The following is a 21411-nucleotide window of genomic DNA, read 5'->3' as shown; positions in this document are numbered from 1 at the left end:
ATGTAAAATGCATGTAGATTGTACAAGCTATATTTATCCAAAAACTTGTTATAGTTCTATTGTTGTATAGATAGCCACATCAAAGATAAATTTCTTGTTTCAAATTTAATAATGATATAAGTCCAGTGTAATTGCTATAAAATCATACTGTTCTATACTCTAACATGGCCTTTATATATTTTTTTCTCACAAATATATACACTTATGTTCTCATGTGTTTTTTGTATGAAGAGGTCTCAAGAGGTGAACTGCCAAGGTTATAGTGTAAATTTATCACATTATGTAAAATACTATCATCAAAACATAATTTTGCAAGTTACAGTTAATAGGTTAGTAACATTATGTATACAATCTCTGTAAAAACTTCTGTTGCCATCAGAAACTATGTAAATTACCTACTAGTATTTTCAAGTAGGCACATATTTTTCTTACACAGCCTTCTCTTACAGATCTGTCCCACTCAGACACGCGCCTGTCGATCATGCTAAACGGCTTCGAGCTTCATTTCTACAACCGCTGTGACCTTTACAATGAACTAGAGAAGATATTCGGCCTTGAGCCTGTCATCAAACAACACAATGACGACAATGACTCGGCAGACAGAGACAAAGCTATGAATGATGCAAATGAGAAAAGAAGACGAGCACAGGGTGCCGTCAGGTCAGAGGCCGCGATGGCGAGGACGTGGCGTGATCTCATACCTGTCATCAAAATAGACATCTGCACGGGCCGCGTCGTTTTCGGAAACCGACTAGTGCCTACAACGCTCTCTATCAGTGTTGAAGAAGCTCATCTGGTCTACAGCACCAAACCCCCTGCTTCAAGCTTAGACCACCTCATGCATTTTGTAAAAGCTAAAGCAGAGAATTGTAAGGTGATGCTGGCGCCCAGCCCCAACTACACGGCCATGGTGGATGAGCCGCCGAGGTATATGGGGGAGGGGTTTGTAGTCATGAGCTCTAACTACATTGAGGTGTACTTCTACATGGACGAGCCAGGATTAGTTCCAGAGCAACCAGTCCTACTGCAACTTGCTAATGGCGATGTGGTCGAGTCTGCTCCTCCCATATGGGGTGTCGATATTAAGTGCGGGAAAGGTACTGATTTTAGCTACGGCCCTTGGGCGGATAGGCAGAGGGATCATCTATTCAAATTCTTCTTCCCCCCGGATTATAAGAGCCTGGAGGTTTCACCACAACCCAAACCAGGCGACAGAAGGCAAACACAGTCATTTGACATCAGGCTCTCTACACTAAACGAGGCAACTATAGACATTCTATTTACGAAAAACAAAGAAACCAATGCAGTGCATATAAATATCGGTGCTGGTTCGTACTTGGAAGTCACTCTGCCCTGGATTGTGCTCCAAGATGGCTACACAACCAAAATCACTGGACAGCTCCTCCATTTAGAAGCAACAACAAGTCTGCAGTACAGAAGCTTGGCGGAAAGTGAGACCTTGGAGTATACAGTGAAATGTCACTACCCTCTAGTGTGGAACCACCATCAGTGCTGGCAGCTCTCCCTCACAGGGTGCAAAGCCACCGCCCATCTCGTCTACACTCACATAGACTTCTTCCTAGATCTAGTGAATGATTGGTCGAACAAAGCACGACCCGACATCCTACACTTTGTCCCATACACATGGAAGATATCTTTGCTCCTGAAAGAATGCGAAGTAGTCACGGTCAGCAACCAGTACAACTGGATAGACTGCAGTTCTACCAACCAAGAAAATAATCATGTCGCCTTTTGCGGGGACCTTCTGGACGTCTCATTCGATCTTCCGTTTGTTGACTTCCTGCCCGATGTTATTCCCCTAAAGTTCTGGATTCAAGGTGAGGCTGTCGACATGAGCCTTTATCTCCCAGAAGTAAACACATCAAGACTTCTTCTGCTATCAATAGACAAGAATATGAAACTAGTGCCGTGCAGATTAAAAGCTTCGAAATGGCGACGGAAATGTGTTAAATCCCAAGGCTGGGTTGATTGTTGGTCAGTGCCAATAGTAGCCCTCAGTCTGCGGTATAATTATCACCCGGTCCCACCGCTCGGCCCAGAGCCCCAAGCAGATATCACAACACCAGAAAAAGAGGAGATACTCCTATCTCCGATGCGAATACCAAGAATGAGGAAACAGCCTCAGATGAACTGGAATATAGATGGAAACAATTTCGACAGAACCTCGCTGCCGCCAGATAAAGTCAGTGTGGAACTTGAAGTGGGACCTTCTATACTCCTCGCCTATGGAACTATCATCACAAGTTTCATGAACCTTCTCGAGAACATCTTTGGAGAAGACCAAACATTTACTGACATGCAGAAGACACCGAACATGGACGTATTTAATTGGACGCCACCAGAAAACATAACAAAGCTCAATGATAAGAGCAGTATTAACCAACACACCGAAGTTAATATGGATGACTCATCAGATTCGTGCAAAGGTCCTTTCGACCCGAGAAAGTATAGACCGTTAGACGTGACGGTTTCAATCATACTTCACGATATTCAAGCGCATTTAGTGAAAAACTGCAGTGAAAACGAACCACCATGTCCTGTCGTTCTGATTGAAAGATTTGGATTTGAAATGGACAAGAGCTTCAAAGAGACGAAACTCCAGCTGCTGATAAGTCCTTCCATATTAGTATCCGCTAACAATTTGTCCCGAACAAACCCGAGCAACTCAGGAGCTCTCTATCAAGGTCACCTGATGTTATCATCCTTCCAGTTAAGAGGGCATGGTTTCTTCAGTGATTCAAATAGAACCGTCGAAGAAGATACCATAGAGTACGCATGGAAGATGGAACTGCAACTTGGGCAGTTGACAGGCAGAATCACCATGCCACAACTATACCAAATCATTTCATCGCTCGAAACATTCCTTCTACTCATTTGCGACAGTGAAAATGAGCTAGCTGCCCCGAATCCAATGAAATATTGTCATCATGGGCTAAATAATGTGATGTGTTCCGAAACGGACTTGGCATCAAAATACCGATGTCCGACTCCGAACGAGATCAAATATAAAATGATCCGTGTGGCTATTGACCTGATCGACATCTACATCGCCGATGTCAACACCACGCTACAGACGTGGGTGTCTCCTGTGAGGTTCAGTTTCTGTAACCTCCACGGCTCAGGTTGCGGCAACGGAATTTCTTGTTTGCTGCCAAATATAAAACTTGCTCTCTACACACAAACAAATATGCAAACAAGTTCTCACCACCAATCCACTGGAAGCGGCGTCAGTCAAACTAAGTCTCCTGAAATGGACAATTGGGTCGGTGTCGGATCCGTATCCTTAGGCCCTATACTAATGGAAGTCGCCACAGCGTTGCCACAAAGTCCAAAGAACTTGCAGTTAGTACAGCAGAAGTTTTTAAAACTACATGATGACAAAACGAAAAGGCTTTGGTTTTTATGGCCCAATGAGGGAAAAACCAGCCAATGCGGATGCACTGGAGGCTGCGCATTTTTTGGGTCGAACAGAAACGGACCCAATTTCTTCAAGCCTACTCCCTCGGATGTTCAGGAAGGTGTTAATGTTGCCATGTTCAATATAATAGAAACACCCGGAGAATACGGATACGGTCAGAGTTTGCTGCATCCAGGTCAGCTGGTGTTCCACACGCCTCCTTACAACACAATGAATGTATGTTTGCAACCCGCTGTATCTCTGATACCGTCGCCTTTGCCTCAAACAATGAACAAGTCCCCACAAAGTATAGAGCGACGAAGCCTAACAAGAAGATTCTCATACACCAGCATGGGTAAAGGAAGCACCAATCTATTGGTCTCTAGTACCAAAAGTGACGTACCATACGCAAGGTTGGTCGACTCCAGCATTCCCTTAGGAAGCTCAAAGATTGACAGTGATTCCAAACTAAACAAAAGCATTCTTAGTGTGCCACAAATGGAGAGCAGTGTATCTGATTCTAGGTTGGCTCTAAACTGCATCGAGAAGAATCTATCAAACACGAAGAAAAGCCAAGAAAACGATGCATTTACTGTACCCAAACTACCGTCAAAAAGCGTAGCAGTTTCAGAATCTCACTATTCGCTGAACTCACAAGTGCCGCACGAAGAAACTGCTCCCAAGGAAGTGCAGCGAACTATGTCCATCACAAGCGAAAACCACTCCGAGGCATTCTTCTCAGCTGATGAAGACATGTTCCCTAGCCGATCGTCTAGCTTAAAACATTCGTTTGGAAGTAGACACAGCAATCATAAAGACAAGAGCTCTTTTGGCATCAACGATATCAATACCGAAAAATGGACCAATTCGATGCCTCGTTCTGAAGTTGTTGACGGACCGGACACTATGAGTAACTTGAGTACAGGAGCGCAGCCAGATTCGGAAAGCGGCTCAGTCTCTTCCACGTCATTCATCTCGGCGATCTCGTCGCAGGAAGACATGACGCTCGTGAATCTTCACATGCAGACCAACAAGCCCATTGTGGACTCTCCACTGCTCATGGCCAGCTACATGCAGAACTTGCCTCAGTACAAATGTACCAACTGGTACACCTGCTCGCTACCCAGCGGCAGTGACGTCTACACAGTGCCGCTGTTTAGGAGAGCAGACGATGGCTCCCTGATTTATGTTGGTCAAAAATATCTACCAAGCTTTGAACCACTTGGAAAGGTCAGCATTCTGAAATTGGTTCCTAAAAAGGACCTGCCTAACCAGAGCCAGACGGGGCCATATAGCAACTTGATCCCCAATTTTAATTCACAAATCAAGTCGCATCCGTATCCGATAGCGTGGTGGGATCTTCAACAAAACGTTCAAGATAACCAAGAAAATGCGACAGAGAAGAGCAGCACCACATCCACTGCTACCACCACCAGCGACAGTAAAGTGGGTATATTCGTCAAACTACGTGGAGAAATTGACATCATGCTGAGTCCGTTAGTTCTGGAAAGTACGCAGAAGTTCGTCGAATCACTCACGCCAGTTCTAGCCAACGTGCACCCGATAACTGTCATCAACCATCTGCGACTGCTGTGCATATCGTCTGTGGAGAGCGGTAACGTGCTGAAGCAAAAACAGTTCGTGTTTAACTGGCTGCCTCAGATGCAGGCTCGAGCTAACCAAAGCATAGCAGCCGACAAAGATGACAAGTGCAAACTTTCAACTATCCCGAGCACAAATATCTACGAAGAAACGATATACGATCTCCTTCAAGCCACAGTTAACATTCCTAAAGTGAACATGGTGTTCATACAATCGTCTGTGGTTGAAGACATGATATCATTCTCGGCACTAGACAATATCCAAGACTTGACATGCGTGTCGTTTTTCGGAATATCTGTGGAGAACATTACGGCGAAGTTCGTCAGTTCAAAGAAGACACTGGAGTCTGTCCAGTTGTACTACAGGCCGACTCTGAGGGCTCTTGGCAGTAAGAAGTCCTTTGGGATAATGAAAGGGCCGAGAGCTCTGATTTCAGCCTCGTCGGGGTCAGGTAGAAAGAGAGGACAAGAGAAGGGTGACCCCGTTTATATTGAGAACTCTCAACAACAATCTGAAGATATTAACTTCAACTTAACTGTCGGTAAGTTTAACACAGTCTTTATACCTAATGATGTTTTTCAGTCCATTAAATGAATTTTAATTTTCAAACATATTTTCAGGAAAAGTGCACGGTCAACTTCGGCGCATACGCAATGAAACGACGTCATTGAAAGATGCAACGATCACTGGCATTCCGAGCCACCATTCCAAAGTGTCCTTCAAGTTTATCAAGGTGGACCCTTGCGCTAAAGGACCCGAACCATTGGTATGACACATTTAACGATAGAAAACGTGATAATTTAGTTCTTTGTATATTCGTCCATATTAATGTACCAAGATTTTCCAGAATGTTCCAAACGGCAATACAACAGACGCCCAGAAAGAGAACGCGATTGGCTACATCATGTTTGAGTGCGGCCTCGAGGGCATATCCCTGAAGGTGTCCAAACATTCCCAGCTACAAAAACCCAGCGAAGAGAAGAAACCGTCCAAAGAGAATGAAAGTTGTCGGGAATCTGTGAAATCCGCCGAAGAAGTGAAGGTAGAGAAACCGGAGAAAGTCAAGAATAGAACCTCCGGTATTGAGGATCTCTTTCGGAAAAGGGAGTCAAGTTCAAAGCCTAGTACACCTAATTTGAGTGCGACGCAGCCGCCGCCCCCGCCGCCACAGGTAAATAAACAGTTATTTAAAAAAATGCAACTGAAGATGATATTTTGGCTTATTTTTCAGCAGTGCTGATGCTTTTAATTGTGAATTTTGCTCTTCCAAGAATTACCGGGATATTTATTTTTTAGGAAACAGTATTTTTTAACCCTTGTTGATTGGGCATCACTCTGATCTATTGTTGCAGACAATAATCTTAATTGTTTTTAGTATTATGTATTGAAAAATAACGACCCCCTTTTGCCTTACAATACTTTTTCTGGAACGTTTTTCATTCACATCATATTCATTTCTTTTTGTACAACTTTCTATAATTTTCACAGCAAGTACCACCCGCGGCGCCCGAACCCTCCACCCCTGGCCCAGACCAGGACGGCTCCAACAACGACAGCAACACCACCATCGTGCCGGTCAAGGACAACGGCAACTCGACGTCCTGCGCCATAGATCTCAAGGTCGTGTGGTTCAACTTCGCCGCGCCTCCTCGTACGCCGATTACTAAGAAGATTGACTATACGAGGTAATTAGACTGATTGGTTGTTCGGAAGTTATCCTAACTAATATTATAAATGCGAAAGTAACTGTGTCTGTCTGTCTGTCTGTCTTTCACGTCAAAACTACTGAACGGATTTGAATGAAATTTGGTATACATATGGACTTATACTTTTTATCCCGGAATTCCCGCGGGAAACTTTTTAAGGAGAAGCGAAGCTCGCGGGAACTGCTAGTATAAAATAAAAGCAAAAATAAGGGCTGTTCAAACTGCAATAAAATAATGCGCAAGCTGACAATAGATACAGTTTCTATTCGAGTTGTGGAAAGAATGTCAAATATTCAGTTTATTAATTTGTTTATTATTATTATGCATCGAGATACTAGATACGAGACAAATGTAGGCCAATTCAGAACCGGTTTTTATCATGAACCAATGACCTTTATAATTAGTAGAACCAAAATCCAACATAATTAACAGCAACATAGGTGAATTACAAGGTAAACATCATTAATAAGGTATATGAATGAACTTGTAGTCATCAATAAATTATCGGCACTTATAGATAAGATGCAAACAGGTTTTGATTAAAAAGTCACTGTTTATTTTGTCGTTGCATTTATGAATGAGTCACTGCACTGTTGTTTTAATTAATGAAATAGATATAGTATCTACAAGCAAGGAGTATGACAGATTGTCTAGTATCTGATGTGAGATATTATCTTTCTGATTGTCTGTCCACAAAACTCTAAAACGGGTTTATATGGCATTTTTTTGTTGGAAAGGTAGATTGAACGCTATTGAGTATGATCATAAACAGAAGTTAAAGAGCGCTTTAACTTTCGGTACGAATCTCATACTCGGACACTTCGCTCATCACATAATCTTCGCCTCAATATCCCTCCCCATTCAACAAAATTTTACGGTGATTCCTTTACCATACAAGCCATCACCTTATGGAATGATCTCCCACTACACATACGTAAAGCACCGTCATTGGCTTCTTTTAAAAGAATGGTAAAGGATCATTTTCTTAGTGTTTAGGTAGTTTTTTTTTTCCGTTGTCTTATTATTGGAGCTCAGACAAGAATTAATATAATCCTATAAAATCTGATAATTATATTTATGTAGGTATATGTAGTTTATTATATGATATATATGATTGTTATGGGTATATAAGTATAATTTCACGTAAGTATATTGTTTAGTTTGTAGGTATTTATAGTTAATTAATAAATTCTTTAGTACACTTGACCCTATCTGAACATAAATATTCTTCCACCTAAAGGTTGTCTTGAAAAAATCGCTTTTAGTGATAAGACCGCCTTTTTTGTACCTATGTGTTTATATTTAAGCTTTGTAAAATATTCTATTTTTGTGTACAAATAAAGAATATTCTATCTATCTATCTCTATCTAAACATTTCCCGTGAAGCAGAGGTCATTTGCGATCATTGTCAGGGTTTTATTGCTTAGAGTTATTATACAATAAGCACACACAAGATTACTACTGTAAACAGAAGCCCTACCAATTATGCTTAGTGCAAGAACTGTACATAATCTACATATTTATTTCTACTTTCTCAATCCAATTTTGTAATGTTCGTGAACGCTAAATAAGATATTTCTAACCAAATCAGAATCATATATGGAGTTAGACATAATAATAATTATTAGTTTTAAAAAATATACAATAGTTTTAGTAGCCTTTGATAAGAAGAACATGATTAAGTACCGAGTAATTAATATTCTATTGTGCCTCGCATGATATCGCAACGACCGCGATGCTAAAAGTTTTGCCTAAGTAAATAACCATAATTGATTGATTGATTGATAGGTTCTTGCTACTTACTCACCGGCAAACCATTCTTACCCCCACCAGACTAGACTGGAACCTGCTAAGCACAGCCTCTCCCGCCATCAACGCATGGATGAACCCGTGCAACCGCGTGGGCATCCGCGTGGTGGCGCTGTGGCGGGCGCGCGCGCGGCGCCTCGCCGCCACCGCCGCCAGCCTCATGGCCGCCGCGCTCGACCTGCCTGACCACCACACGCTGCCTAAGGTATAGCTTTAGAGATATAGGCTAGGTAGTAGGTAGGTATACTTTTACTATCTTCGCTGCGAACATCCAGATTATTCCGGATGCCCCAACGCTAGAAAATTAGACGACGACTAATCTGCTCACCCTACGGTGCTACTGACGAAGAGCAACCGATACTAACTCAACAAAATCACAGCGGCTTTGACCCTAGATTATTAAACCTAGACTTTTCGAACCTTTATTGCAAATTACTGAAGTTTAGTCTTATACATTCATTTAGTAATATACTGTACTTTTTATGAACCCAATCACTATATCCACCATCTTTTGCATCTACGACCTAGATATAACTTCACTTACTCCACCCCCAGAGTCGCTACGGCCGTCACACGCCCATGGCTAAGCAACTTCGAGAAGAGCCATCACTGCAACTGTGCGCCGTGCTACTGAGATACGCACTGCAAGCCGACGCCGCGGCCGTGCAGGCCGACCTGGCCGAGAGGCATCTGCCGTCCTTGTCTACGCTGCGACAGGTAATATAGTCGCTCTCTCTCGCGCAGTTGTAGCGAGCAGTAGAGACTACGGTGGACCTGGCCGAGAGACACCTGCCGTCCTTGTCTACGCTGCAACTATGCGCCCTCTATTCTACTGAAACACTGGTTCTTTCGCTTAAAATACAATTTCTGCAATCTTGTTAAGAATGCTCTATTATCAAACATCCTGTATAACTTTATTTACTGGTGTCTGTTACAGGGTGTGATCGTGCTGAGTCGGCAGTGGAAGAACATTCTGTACACGCCGCTGCTCTTCGAGCACAACTTCAAGAGCAAAGTCATGAAGCCTCTGAATGTGACCTTCGCTTTGCCCAACTTGATGGAGGTATGTATATGGCAATCATTAGTCTCATTAATACGAGTATGTTTACATTTTATTACGATCATCAGACAACAGGTGTGCCGGAAAATCATTTTAACTCATCATAATCATTACTGCTCGACACAAGTATCTTATAAGAGTACAACATTACTTTGCCCTTGGTCTTCTCAGTTCAATTACTACCAGCTAAATTGGCTGGATGAATCCATTTTTTTGTGTTCCAAGCCATCATTCATTTGCTAAGCTTATAATCACCCACGTTTTTCAAAGCATGTTAATTACATAAATTATTGTTTTAATTCCAGGATTCAGCAGAAGGGTGGCAGGAGTACCAGCTAGAGACAGAAGTGTTGGACGAAAACTGTTTACTTCTGGACATGGAGGTGGACAAACTCAACATGCCAGGTAAGTCATAATAGACTTGCTTTAAAACTAATCAAATTGAAATAACTGCTCAATTTCATGCTGGGGCACCCGTGAATGCTGATCTATAGATCTGTTCACAGTAGAGTTATCTTATGACCAGCAGTGGGCTATGACAGATATAATATCATACAAATATACTGATTTATTGAATGTGGCTGGAATTTATTGAAATATTTTGGACAAGCTTTGTGACGTGATTTTAATATGGGTGCCATGTTTATATTGTTGTGTAGATTTGAAAGTAAACGACTACTGAGTCGCTGAATGCGTGAAATTATCTAAAATTTAAGTATTAATATTAAACTTTATAGTCTGGACGTTACTAACATTCGATCTCTCGCTTGCACAAACTGTTTCTTCTAAGATCACATAAATTATTTAAAATCTGCTTCTTACATCAACCTACCCTATATAGAATCAAGTGCAAGCGAGTGGTTTTATCTATGGCCGTATTCACGTAGAACGCTGCTGCCAGCCGGGCAGCCCTATCCTACCTAAATATTGATGTCGATTCTGAAGGCAGAAATTCTAATTTTAACGCTGTCAAACTAAAAAAATTGCTAGCATAAAATGACATTTACGGAAACAATCATAAGGTCGAATTTTAAACAAAGAAATTAAGGTTGTGATAGCTCTAAATTTAGAATATCTGCCTTAAGAATCGACATCATTATATAGGTATAGATTTTTATCTATGGCAACCAGCTTTCTATGCATATACATTATACAGCCCTATAGTTAGTAGCGTCCCGCCTATAGTGTAACTTGTGCGTGTAACGAGGTGGTGTGTTGCACGAAGCGGCGGGCGACAGTCCGCGCCCGCACTCGCATCCGTCGTCGGCGCCGCCCTCCGGTGCGTAGTCTTTGTGAAGTGTCGTGGCTATAGTTGTGTCGGTGTGCTCTTCAAATATAACTAGTATAATGCAATGCCCTCTGGTGGCTGTTGGCCGAAATATCATATTCTGAGGTTTACATTTCGTTAAGGTAATTTTGGTTTGAAGAGCATTATCGATCTGAATGTGATATGGAATGTTTTAATGGTTGAATTATGTGCTCTGATTTGTAATGAAAACAATTCAGTGAGAGTTATATGTGTTTCTTTCATATTGCACGATTTTCGTTATGTATGTAAAACTGTATCTTGGTGTTTCTAAAGTGTTCTTCAGTTTTTTTGATTGCTAATATTTTGAATGTGGATTAAATTATATGTACTTGTACTCTGCTAGTTATTGTGTTTTATATTTACAAGAATTCACAAAGAATGTATACATTATCTTCATGGTCCTACACATACAGTATTGCACTTTATGCAAAAGTTGTGTTAATTACTTTTATTTAAATTCAGAATATTGCATGGTCTGTATAATCATTTTTTAAAATATTTTTCAGCATTACTTTATTAAGATTCTAAGTATAATTTCTAATCCTATACCTACTTGTGCGAAACATTATACCCATTATCATCATTCAATCCTACTAAGTACTGAGTTGTGCAATCTCAGTCTCATATTCATAATGGATATCTCATAATCATAACGTATAGCTCTATCTTAATAGTCACGATTTATCACTGTGCCACAATAAAAACATAACATAACTTGTATTACACCTAAAATACCCTCTAACCTAGCTATCTATCAATGTCCTCAATCACTGAGTTGTAGAAACGAATTTTAAGCTAATATCGACTTTAAAAGTATAGCTGCCTTGCTTTGAAAGCATACGGACAGACATATATTTAATTACGACATTAGCTTAAAGTTCCTTTCTACAACTTTCCAATAACCTAGTCAGGTCTCAATGTTCTCTAACCTTTTTAGCTATCAATGTCCTCTAACCTAGCTAGTACCTACATCTCACATAACACCCCAACATTACCAACAGTGCGCGGCTCCCACAGCGCCCGAGGCAGCCTGGCGTTCCCGACGCTGCCCTTCTCCACCAGGAAACCCGCCTTCCATGATGACGCCATCGCTAGTGAGTGTGCTAGTTGTTAGTTACTCTGTGGTGTGTGAGCTTGCTTGTTGCGGGTTGCGTAGGTGTTGCATTCAAAGGTAAAGCGGGAGCACACGGTGCTTTTTGGCAATTTTGAGAGTCAAAAGCCGATTTAGCAAAATCGCACGACGAAATTTTTACGGTTCGACGCCTCAACGCACGTTGTGTTTCCGCAAAAGGTGTCATAAAGATACGGCTACAAAATTATTAAATATTTAGCTTGGCGACCGACTGATATTTTTAAAAGAAGTGATAAAATATGTTCGATCTGCCTTTGAAGTTTAACCGTGCTCTTATATTGCATTTTTTTACTTTATATCGGTATAATTATATCTATAGTTTACTCAATACCACCCATACATAATACATAATACCATAACACGCTATCGCTACAAATTGCTTCACACTTCAACACTAACAGCCAATATCTAACACGCCCGTCCTTACGTAGTGATACCAACATTCTCAGACTACGGAACCCTGAAGGAAGATCTACCGATGGTGGGGTCCAACCCGTCGTTGTATTCGCCTCATGGAAGCGATGAGAACATCAAAAACGATAGAGCAAGAGAAGACCTTTATCAGTGGATGGCTAAGCAGGAGCCGATTAAAGTGGTAAGTTGGTTTTCATTATATTTTAGGTACATGGGATAACTCTCAGTCACTGCTTGAACACACAGGTTTGAGTTATAAGACTTATAAGTTGGCCGTGTACGGCGTGTGCCTGTTCTGACAGAGATTATTTGATTCGAAACCTATTTTATCCGAGACGATTTTAAATCGGTGAAGCTTTTCAAAAGTTATCAATACTCATCAAAATGATGTAATTCCTCTAACCCGATTAGTTCATTAGTTTCTTTTTTCGGAACACTCGGACACTTACTGCGAATTACTGCTTGATTACTACGTATCTGATGACGATCTCACGAAGCCCTCCCCCCACCAGGAAACCAAGAGCAAGAAGCCTCACCTCCCGCCGTCCATGACCCCCCGGCTGGTGCCTCTAGCCATGCCGGCGTGCAGCCTGTACCCGCTGCAGGGCTCGCTGATGCTGCTGGACGCGCACCTCGTGTTCCAGCCGCTGCTCGCGGCGCTGGGCGTGTCCCCGCACCAGGTGGCTAGCCGTGAGTACACTGTGTGTTGTGTGGTGACCCCGACATGACGGCTGCAGCCTCGTACAGGCCTACTAAGCTAAACTCTACCGAATTATTTTAAACACTATTATAATATCAGTCCACAAACTTAGTCAGTTAGTTTGTGCTCATTGCCAAGTCACTATAATTATAATATAAAGAAAACTATAGATAAAATTACTAAATGGTGATTTATTACTACGAAATAATTTGAATAGGACTTGGCTTCTATGAGATCAAGAGACTTGGCATTTTTTTAACAATTTATGTTTTTGGTGGGATTGTATTTACAAAAAACATTATTCAATTTACTCACCAGCTCATCTTAACTCTACCCCATTCTAATAATCCCTATTATCACCAGGGGAATCCACAAACCCTGCCACCGGATCACCTCGTGCCACCTCGCCCGCGCTCGAGTCACTCGGCTCTAGACTGTCTCTAGTGGCGTGGATGGAGATGTTAAGGATACACATCATTGTGAGCGACCTGTCCAAGCATGAGCATAGGAAGGCTAAGGGGAAGAGTAAGTCGTTAAAATTATATATAATTTAGTTATACGTTGTTATGCGCAATCTGAGTGCTTTATTTTGAACAATTACTGCCTGTATTCAATAAATTATCTCTCAAAACTTATTTAAACTTACAAACTGACTTGACCACTTAATGTACCTCGTTCCCTTTGATGTCTAAAATTGGCGCAGGTTCAGGAAAGACACCTATAAGCCATCCAGCTAGTGGTATAACCATTATTTAAAAAGTTTGAAGACTATTTAAGAAGTTTACATTTCAGTTACCAATTTTCCTTCAATCTTTAATTTTAACCTAAAACTACCTTAATAACATACTAACAAAGACTTACTTCTCCAGACCCCCAAACCCACTCAGAGCTGACCTCCGAAGCCCCAGCATTTCTATGCGAGAAGGTGTCAATAGACGTGGACCTCAAGAAAGTGGCAGATATGGCGGTGGATGACCTCATTCAGAGACAAAACGTCCTGTATATTTCCAGAGGACAGTTGAAGAAACATATCAGCACTATGGTCAACTTTAATATAAGTGTGCGGTTTATTTCACAACAGGTAAAAATAAAATGGAGATTATTTGACATTATTTTAGAATAATGATTGACTATAGATTGGCAAGTTGCTTGGCGACCCTCCTTGCGGGGTGAAAGACGCGGAGGGGACGAGGTACCCAAGACGACAGCGGGTAGCGGGAGGGGTATCGGTGAAGGGCAACGCGTGCACTGCATGTCATTGTTACGGCAGTCTCGGCCGCGCAGCCGAGGCGGCCACATGTCTTGTATAGTCTGTCATAATTTGAGTGCGACCCACATGAGATCATTGATCCTGAGACCATTAGTCTTAGGATGAGTGTTGAGGCCTTTTTAATATTATCATTATATTATTATTCATCACATCATCACGACCCATTACGTCCCCACTGCTGGGGCACGGGTCTCCTTCCAATGATTATTAGGTATCTATAATTCGTCAACAAAATAACGTTAAAAACAACAAATCGTATAATGTCTCAATATAGGGGCTTCTTGTAGAACAGCGTACCGGATCAGTCATGCTACGCGGCTAAAGGTTGGTACTGCGCAGTCAGATACGAAAAAGTAAACAACAAAGACGAAGAGTCCATATGACAGTGCGTCAGTTGTCAGTTCTTGTAACTAGGAAAGCAACCAAAATTTATGTGATTCAATGAAAGTAATTAATGAGCAAAACAGAAAGAAAAATTACAAAATTGATGAAATTTTGAAAGAAAATGGTTATATCGTGCTTCGCCTACCCCCATACCACCCGGAATTAAATCCTATTGAACTTTTGTGGCGGTACGTGAAAGGCGAGCTCGCAAGAACGTCGATTGACTCTAACTCAGATAAAAAGAGATAAAAGACTTAGAGTTGCTTTTCTCTAATTATTCGCCTGAAAAGTGGAGAAATTGTGACGACCATGTCATAAAAAATTAAGACGAATATTATAAATCTGATAGAGTATTTGACGATGTATTGGACAGGTATGTTATTGTTTATTTATAATTTAATGTAAATTAAACATAAAATATTATAGGTGTACACTGAACTAATATGACTGGCGTACTCTAGTACATTATACTTCAAAGTAGGTATAATGTTTTTTGGTTTTTGTCTTAGATTTATAATTGAAGTTAATGAAAACGATGATGAAGATGAGGATGACGACGACGATGAACAAGTTCAAACAGAGAGTGAACATAAAAGTGACATGGAAATTGATTTATAAAATAAAACACTTTTACATAAATAAATTCAAATTGGTAGATATTCTGAAGGTAAACATCCAAATTTTAATGCTGTCAAACTATAAATTTTAAGCTAAATATGACATTTACGGGAACACTCATAGAATAAAATTTTACTTACGTCAGAAATAGTTACAAGCTATCGCGAGATTAATCCGGGCACACTTTTCTACGTGTGTAGCATGTCGTGCTACCTCGCCCCCGCCACTTCTTTCACCCCGCAAGGAGGGTCGCCAAGTAACTTGCCACATTATTAGTTACTCCTTAAGTACATAGTATAAACTGTGTGCCATTATGTATGTTTTTTTCTTAGTAATGTATAACAGTTTCATTATTATTATTTTTTTATAGTAAATATGTATTTTATGTGTTTGTCCAATTTCAGGTCAACATGCCTCTTTTGCGATTGCTGCATCAAATAAGCAATATGTACCAAAACGTCAAAGACACACAGATTGAGCTAAGAAGCCAAACCAAGATCTCACATAGACAAGACAAACACGCTTCTTCCTCAGGTAAGCCGTATTTTATGAAGAAAACACAATATTTTCACCTTATTACCAATTTTTCCTGTACCTCCTGCGCGTTGACTGGCAGAAAATGCTTTTAGCATTAAGTCCACCCTTTGTACTTTTATTTGTAATATTTGTACAATAAAGAATTAAATAAAATAAATAAGTAAACCAATGTTATGTTTCAGTGTATGAGTGCGCTTTATGTAGAAATAAATTTGAAACGTAATAAACGATTTCCATACATTCGACTTCTTTTATCGTTCTTTGGATTTATTTATTTATTTATTTGATACTTTATTGTACAAATATGAAATATAAGTGTACAAAAGGTGGACTTAATGCTAAAAGCATTTATTAGTTCGAATTCGATTAGTTTTATACACATAATCTTAATACACAATTGCACATATACAATTCAACAGTTATCAGTATCTAAAACACCCAATTCCAGTTTCAGACTTCCAAGAGAACCTAGTCAGCGTCACCTCGCTAGAAAAGGACGCACAATACGCAGCCATGGAGCCGAAGTGGGACGTCCTGACTCCGCTGCCCAGCGCCCCTGACCGCGCCTCCTGGGGCACTCAGAAGAGCACCACTCCTCAGCCCGTGAGGTCCAGACCGCAGTCTTTTGCGCAGAAGCTGAGGTCTACGGGCAAGACTGTGAAGGGGAAACTTGGTAAGGATTTTGGACTTATTGCTGTTTGAAGAATATAAGTATTGTTGCCGTATGAGGCGGATGATAATACCAGGATCTGTCAGCTGTCAGCTTCTGTCCTATTAGGTCAGTTACTTAGATTAATCGCGATACGACCTAGTAAAGTGTGATGAATTTGTCCGGGTTGGGTTTTTGAGAGACAGACCAAGATCAATAAACGTCTCTACGTGTCGTTTAGGAAGATTGCGATCTGTATATGTATAAGCATTTATATACCTATAGAGGTAAGTAACTATAGATTCAGAAGTGGGACGTCCTGACTCCGCTGCCCAGCGCCCCGGACCGCGCCTCCTGGGGCACTCAGAAGAGCACCACTCCTCAGCCCGTGAGGTCCAGACCGCAGTCTTTTGCGCAGAAGCTGAGGTCTACGGGGAAGACTGTGAAGGGGAAACTTGGTAAGCTTATTGTTGTCCGGAGAATGCCTGTATTATTACCGTTAGAGGCGAATGAAAATACCAGGATCAGTTTGTTGCTAGCTTCTGTCCTGTTAGGTCAGTTACTTAGGTTAATCGAAGCGTCGAATAGTGAAGTGCGATTAAATTTGTCCAAATTGGCTTTTTGGGAGACAGACAACGATCAAGATCACGTGTCTTTTGGGGCGACAACTTACTGTCTATAAGCATTTCTATAGAGGTAAGTAACTATAGAGTCAGAAGTGGGACGTCCTGACTCCGCTGCCCAGCGCCCCTGACCGCGCCTCCTGGGGCACTCAGAAGAGCACCACTCCTCAGCCCGTGAGGTCCAGGCCGCAGTCTTTTGCGCACAAACTGAGGTCCACCGGGAAGACAGTGAAGGGGAAACTTGGTAAGGATTTTGAGCTTATTGGTATTAGTATTGCCATCTTTAGAGGGGGATGATAATACCAGGATGAGTCAGCTGTTAGCTTCGGCCCTATTATGTCAGTTACTTAGTTTAATCCAAACTGAGGTCTACCGGGAAAACTGTTAAGGGGAAACTTGGTAAGGATTTTGAGGTTATTGTTTTTCGGAGAATGTTAGTATTGCCATCTTTAGAAGGGGATGATAACTTCCGCTACCAGGTCTGCTGTCAGCTTCTGTCCTATTGTGTCAGTTACTTACTTAGGTTGATACGGACGGCGGTACAGATGGTACGCGGTCGATTGTTGACTGCTCTGTCGATGAAAGTCTTTGAAAGTGTTTCGTGTATATTTTTAAAGTAAGAAAAAAAAATATTTTAATCACATACCTACCCCAAGGTTGCTACAACATAGCCGGCTGGCTGTGACGTCGATGCGACTGCCCAATTCAACTAACAAGTCAACCCTCTATTTCAGGCTACAGCTCGCTGAACGAGGGCGCGCACACGCCCATGTTCCCCCCCACGTCGCCCCCCGCGTCCCCCGCGCCCGACGGCAAGCTCACCCCGCGCTGCTGGCGCACCCTGTACCTGCTGCTGGAGCTGTACGCCGCCATGCCGGACGCCAGCACCATCACTCACAGGTGACCCCCCCGCCCCCCGCCCCCCGCCCCCGCCCCCGCGTACCCTGTACCTGCTGCTGGAGCTGTACGCCGCCATGCCGGACGCCAGCACCATCACTCACAGGTGACCCCCCGCCCCCCGCCCCCCGCCCCCGCGCACCCTGTACCTGCTGCTGGAGCTGTACGCCGCCATGCCGGACGCCAGCACCATCACTCACAGGTGACCCCCAGCCCCCCCGCCCCCCGCCCCCCCCGCACCCTGTACCTGCTGCTAGAGCTGTACGCCGCCATGCCGGACGCCAGCACCATCACTCACAGGTGACCCCCCGCCCCCCGCCCCCCGCGCACCCTGTACCTGCTGCTGGAGCTGTGCGCCGCCATGCCGGACGCCAGCACCATCACTCACAGGTTTCTAATGGCGCCACTACACGTCCGCGGATGCATCTGTAGATGCATCCGGAGATGACATCCGCGGACGTGTAGAGGGGGTGATTTGGGCATCTTTTGTAGGTAATTGACGTCTGCAGACGCATCTGCCACCGATCTGCTTGTTGTCGGTTTTTCTGGCACACATCAAAGGGTTCAAGCGCGAGCGTCCGGCATCGTGACCACACGTCCGCGGACGCCTCAGTCAGTTAGACCAGAATCGTCTTCTTCTCCACCATATGGTGTCAAACAGATAATTCTGTCGTTTTCATAAGCACTTTAATTTTTGACCACTTTACAATAGAACCCTACAATATAAATAACGTATGTATAAATAATCTACGTATGATTTATTCCAAACGCAAATCTAATAAATAACACAACAACATTCCAGATTCTCAGTAACGCCGAACATGCCGGAGCAGTACCGCCACCGTGGGGCGCCCTCGGCGGACCCCCACGCCCGAGACGCTTCAGTATCGTCTAGTACGCCTTCTGGCATCGTGCTGAGGGGAGTCGCTAGGTGAGACATGGTAGTTATAGAAAAGAGGACGGCAACTGTGGTCAAATGCCACGGCGACCCAAAAAATCTATTGTGGTAGTCCGAGTAGAATATAATTTTAATTTAGAGAAATCATATGGATTAGACGTAAAGTATTTTGGTTTTTTTATCTAACCACTACCCTATAATAAGGTCGTCAGACAGCGGGTTGGATGACGTCCCAGCAACCTATGCCTGTTTGTGCTCTTCACTACCTAGAAACTTAACTCCCAAAGTGTGCTAATTGCAAATTGTATTGTGTTATACGCCCCTCAAAGTCAAATTCAAATGGTTTAATTTTATCGACGTAAAATTTTACAATTATTTGTCGATAGTCACTCTACCACCATTTCACAAGATGAAGCCTGAATGACCTAAGATGAAGGTCACCATTAGAATTCATCGTTGTAAACATTAGCCAACAATTTATATAATTATAATACATACATTACTGTCCAAGGGTACTTTAACTAATCTTGTCTATTTCCTCCCCAGAATCCACCGCACCCGTCTGCTAGCCTCTCTCTCGGGGCTCAAACTCGAAGCCGAGATCACTTCGCTCCAGGGCTCACTGTCGGCGTCGCGCGCGCGGCAGTGGTCGCTCACGGGCACGCTCGGCCGCAGCATGATCGTGCTGCTGGAGGGACAGCCGCCCGCGCAACAGTCAGTACTAGTGCACACGTAGCGTCTACACCCTAGGCTCGAAGCGGAGATCACGTCGCTCCAGGGCTCACTCAGCGTGTGACATAGACAGAAAGAATGCTGGAAACTTATAAGCGTTTACAACCCGCGCAGGAATATATTATATGAACGGGCGTCGATAAGCGTTGAACGGTGCTGCTGGCCGCTGCCATTTATAATTCGACAGTCCGATTGGTTTTGAGATCGACATGTTGCTTAGTATGCTTCAACATAAAGTAAGAAAGTATTTATTTCCATAAAACATGCTTCCTTTGTATATAATGGACCAGCGCTCACAAGCGCCAGTAAGCGCTGAAAGCGATTCAAGCTTTCTTTCTGTCCAGCGACGTAGTCTGTCCGGATTGAAGGACCAGAATCGGGGGGAAACCGGTATTTATAAGTTATTTGACTTGACAGATACGGCTGTACAGATCCAGTCCGCATTGTCAATAGCTATGATTCTGTGTCCTTCATAAACTGCATACTTCATCATCCAACAACAACTCTAACCCAAACTTCATATCTCCCACAGAACCGTAGTCCGAGTCACAGTCGGCAAGTCCCAATCCCTCTACTCGTGGGACGCCCAGGGCGCTGGGGCGGGCGGCGGCGCGCTGCTGTCCGTGGGCGGCGTGCGCGTGGAGCTGCCGCAGCACCCCGTGGCGCTGCACGGCGTCATGACGCGCAGCACGAGGCATTTGAGTGATACGCTGCAGGTATGTGGCTGTGAGGATGTGAGGGAGAAGTTGGTTGCTATTGAGGCAACATCGAATGCAAAAACTTATTTAACGGTTTGGATGTTGTATTGGTTAATGTGTGGCCAGTCTGCGTCGATTTATTTACACATAAACAATTATTGTACCTTACATATTATATGTAATAACGAAAAAGCTTTCCCTATTAGTAATTTGTACATACATACATACGCTCACTGTAATCCCCGAAGGGGTAGTCAGAGGTGACTCGCAATCGAGTCACCCGCTTTTCGCTGTACATTTTTACTCACGTGATAGGTCGTGAGCTGTATCGCCGTTTTTGAATGAGTACAATACACTGAAGTTGTCGGGTAAGTGGTCCACCCGACTGTCAGATGTTTTTCAAATTAATTTGAGCAATAAAGTAGTAGTAGTGATTTAATCAATAAAAAAATCTATGCTTAGGTATTAGATTCAGACAAGCATTAGTAAGTAGAAGTAAAATTTATTAATTATCAACACTCTCCCACCAGGAGCTAGGCGTAACCCGCGCCTCCCCGCGCCTCTCCCGCGGTGGGGCTGGCTCAGAGGACGAGGAGGGCTCCCCGCCCCCCGCGCCACCCCCGCCCCCGCCCGCCGCGCCGCCGCCGCTGCCGCCGCTGTTGCACTTCTCTATTGTGCTACAAGTAAGCTGAAAATATGAGAGCTTATAAAGTTCCAGCTCTCTTTCTGTATACGTTCTTAGGTGAATGCGATAGAAGCAATGATTTCAAAAGGAAGGAGACACCTGTCAGAACGTTTTGTCAAAAGAAAATGACACCCGCGCGCTGTCCCTAATTCATACAAATTGTGACAGATTTATGAGATTTTATTGCCAACGCGAGGGTGTAATTTTCTAGTCCGGTTGGGCCTGTCCTTACGCTTGTAATATATAAGTCAATGGATGGAAGTAAGTCTG

At 42.9% G+C, this 21411-nt stretch overlaps 1 protein-coding gene across 1 annotated transcript in view; it reads left to right on the top strand.

The window, feature by feature from the left end:
- The window catches only part of LOC105386955 (transmembrane protein KIAA1109 homolog), a 54742-nt gene that overhangs the window by 1431 nt on the left and 31900 nt on the right, over positions 1-21411 (top strand). Inside the window, exons 4-24 of the mRNA XM_048627695.1 lie at positions 450-5561; positions 5641-5786; positions 5868-6191; positions 6509-6705; positions 8560-8740; positions 9091-9252; positions 9473-9598; positions 9901-10000; positions 10821-10874; positions 11906-11998; positions 12486-12631; positions 12963-13140; positions 13514-13675; positions 14020-14231; positions 15827-15956; positions 16408-16632; positions 17966-18131; positions 18931-19059; positions 19573-19740; positions 20291-20474; positions 20987-21139. Coding sequence (XP_048483652.1) covers positions 450-5561; positions 5641-5786; positions 5868-6191; positions 6509-6705; positions 8560-8740; positions 9091-9252; positions 9473-9598; positions 9901-10000; positions 10821-10874; positions 11906-11998; positions 12486-12631; positions 12963-13140; positions 13514-13675; positions 14020-14231; positions 15827-15956; positions 16408-16632; positions 17966-18131; positions 18931-19059; positions 19573-19740; positions 20291-20474; positions 20987-21139 — 8348 coding nt within the window. The remainder of the gene's footprint in view (positions 1-449; positions 5562-5640; positions 5787-5867; positions 6192-6508; positions 6706-8559; positions 8741-9090; positions 9253-9472; positions 9599-9900; positions 10001-10820; positions 10875-11905; positions 11999-12485; positions 12632-12962; positions 13141-13513; positions 13676-14019; positions 14232-15826; positions 15957-16407; positions 16633-17965; positions 18132-18930; positions 19060-19572; positions 19741-20290; positions 20475-20986; positions 21140-21411) is intronic.

Source organism: Plutella xylostella, chromosome 4 (genome assembly GCF_932276165.1).
Source record: "Plutella xylostella chromosome 4, ilPluXylo3.1, whole genome shotgun sequence".
Lineage (NCBI taxonomy): Eukaryota > Metazoa > Arthropoda > Insecta > Lepidoptera > Plutellidae > Plutella > Plutella xylostella.
Note: the sequence above shows the minus strand (reverse complement) of the source record. Positions and strands in the feature narration are given on the sequence as shown.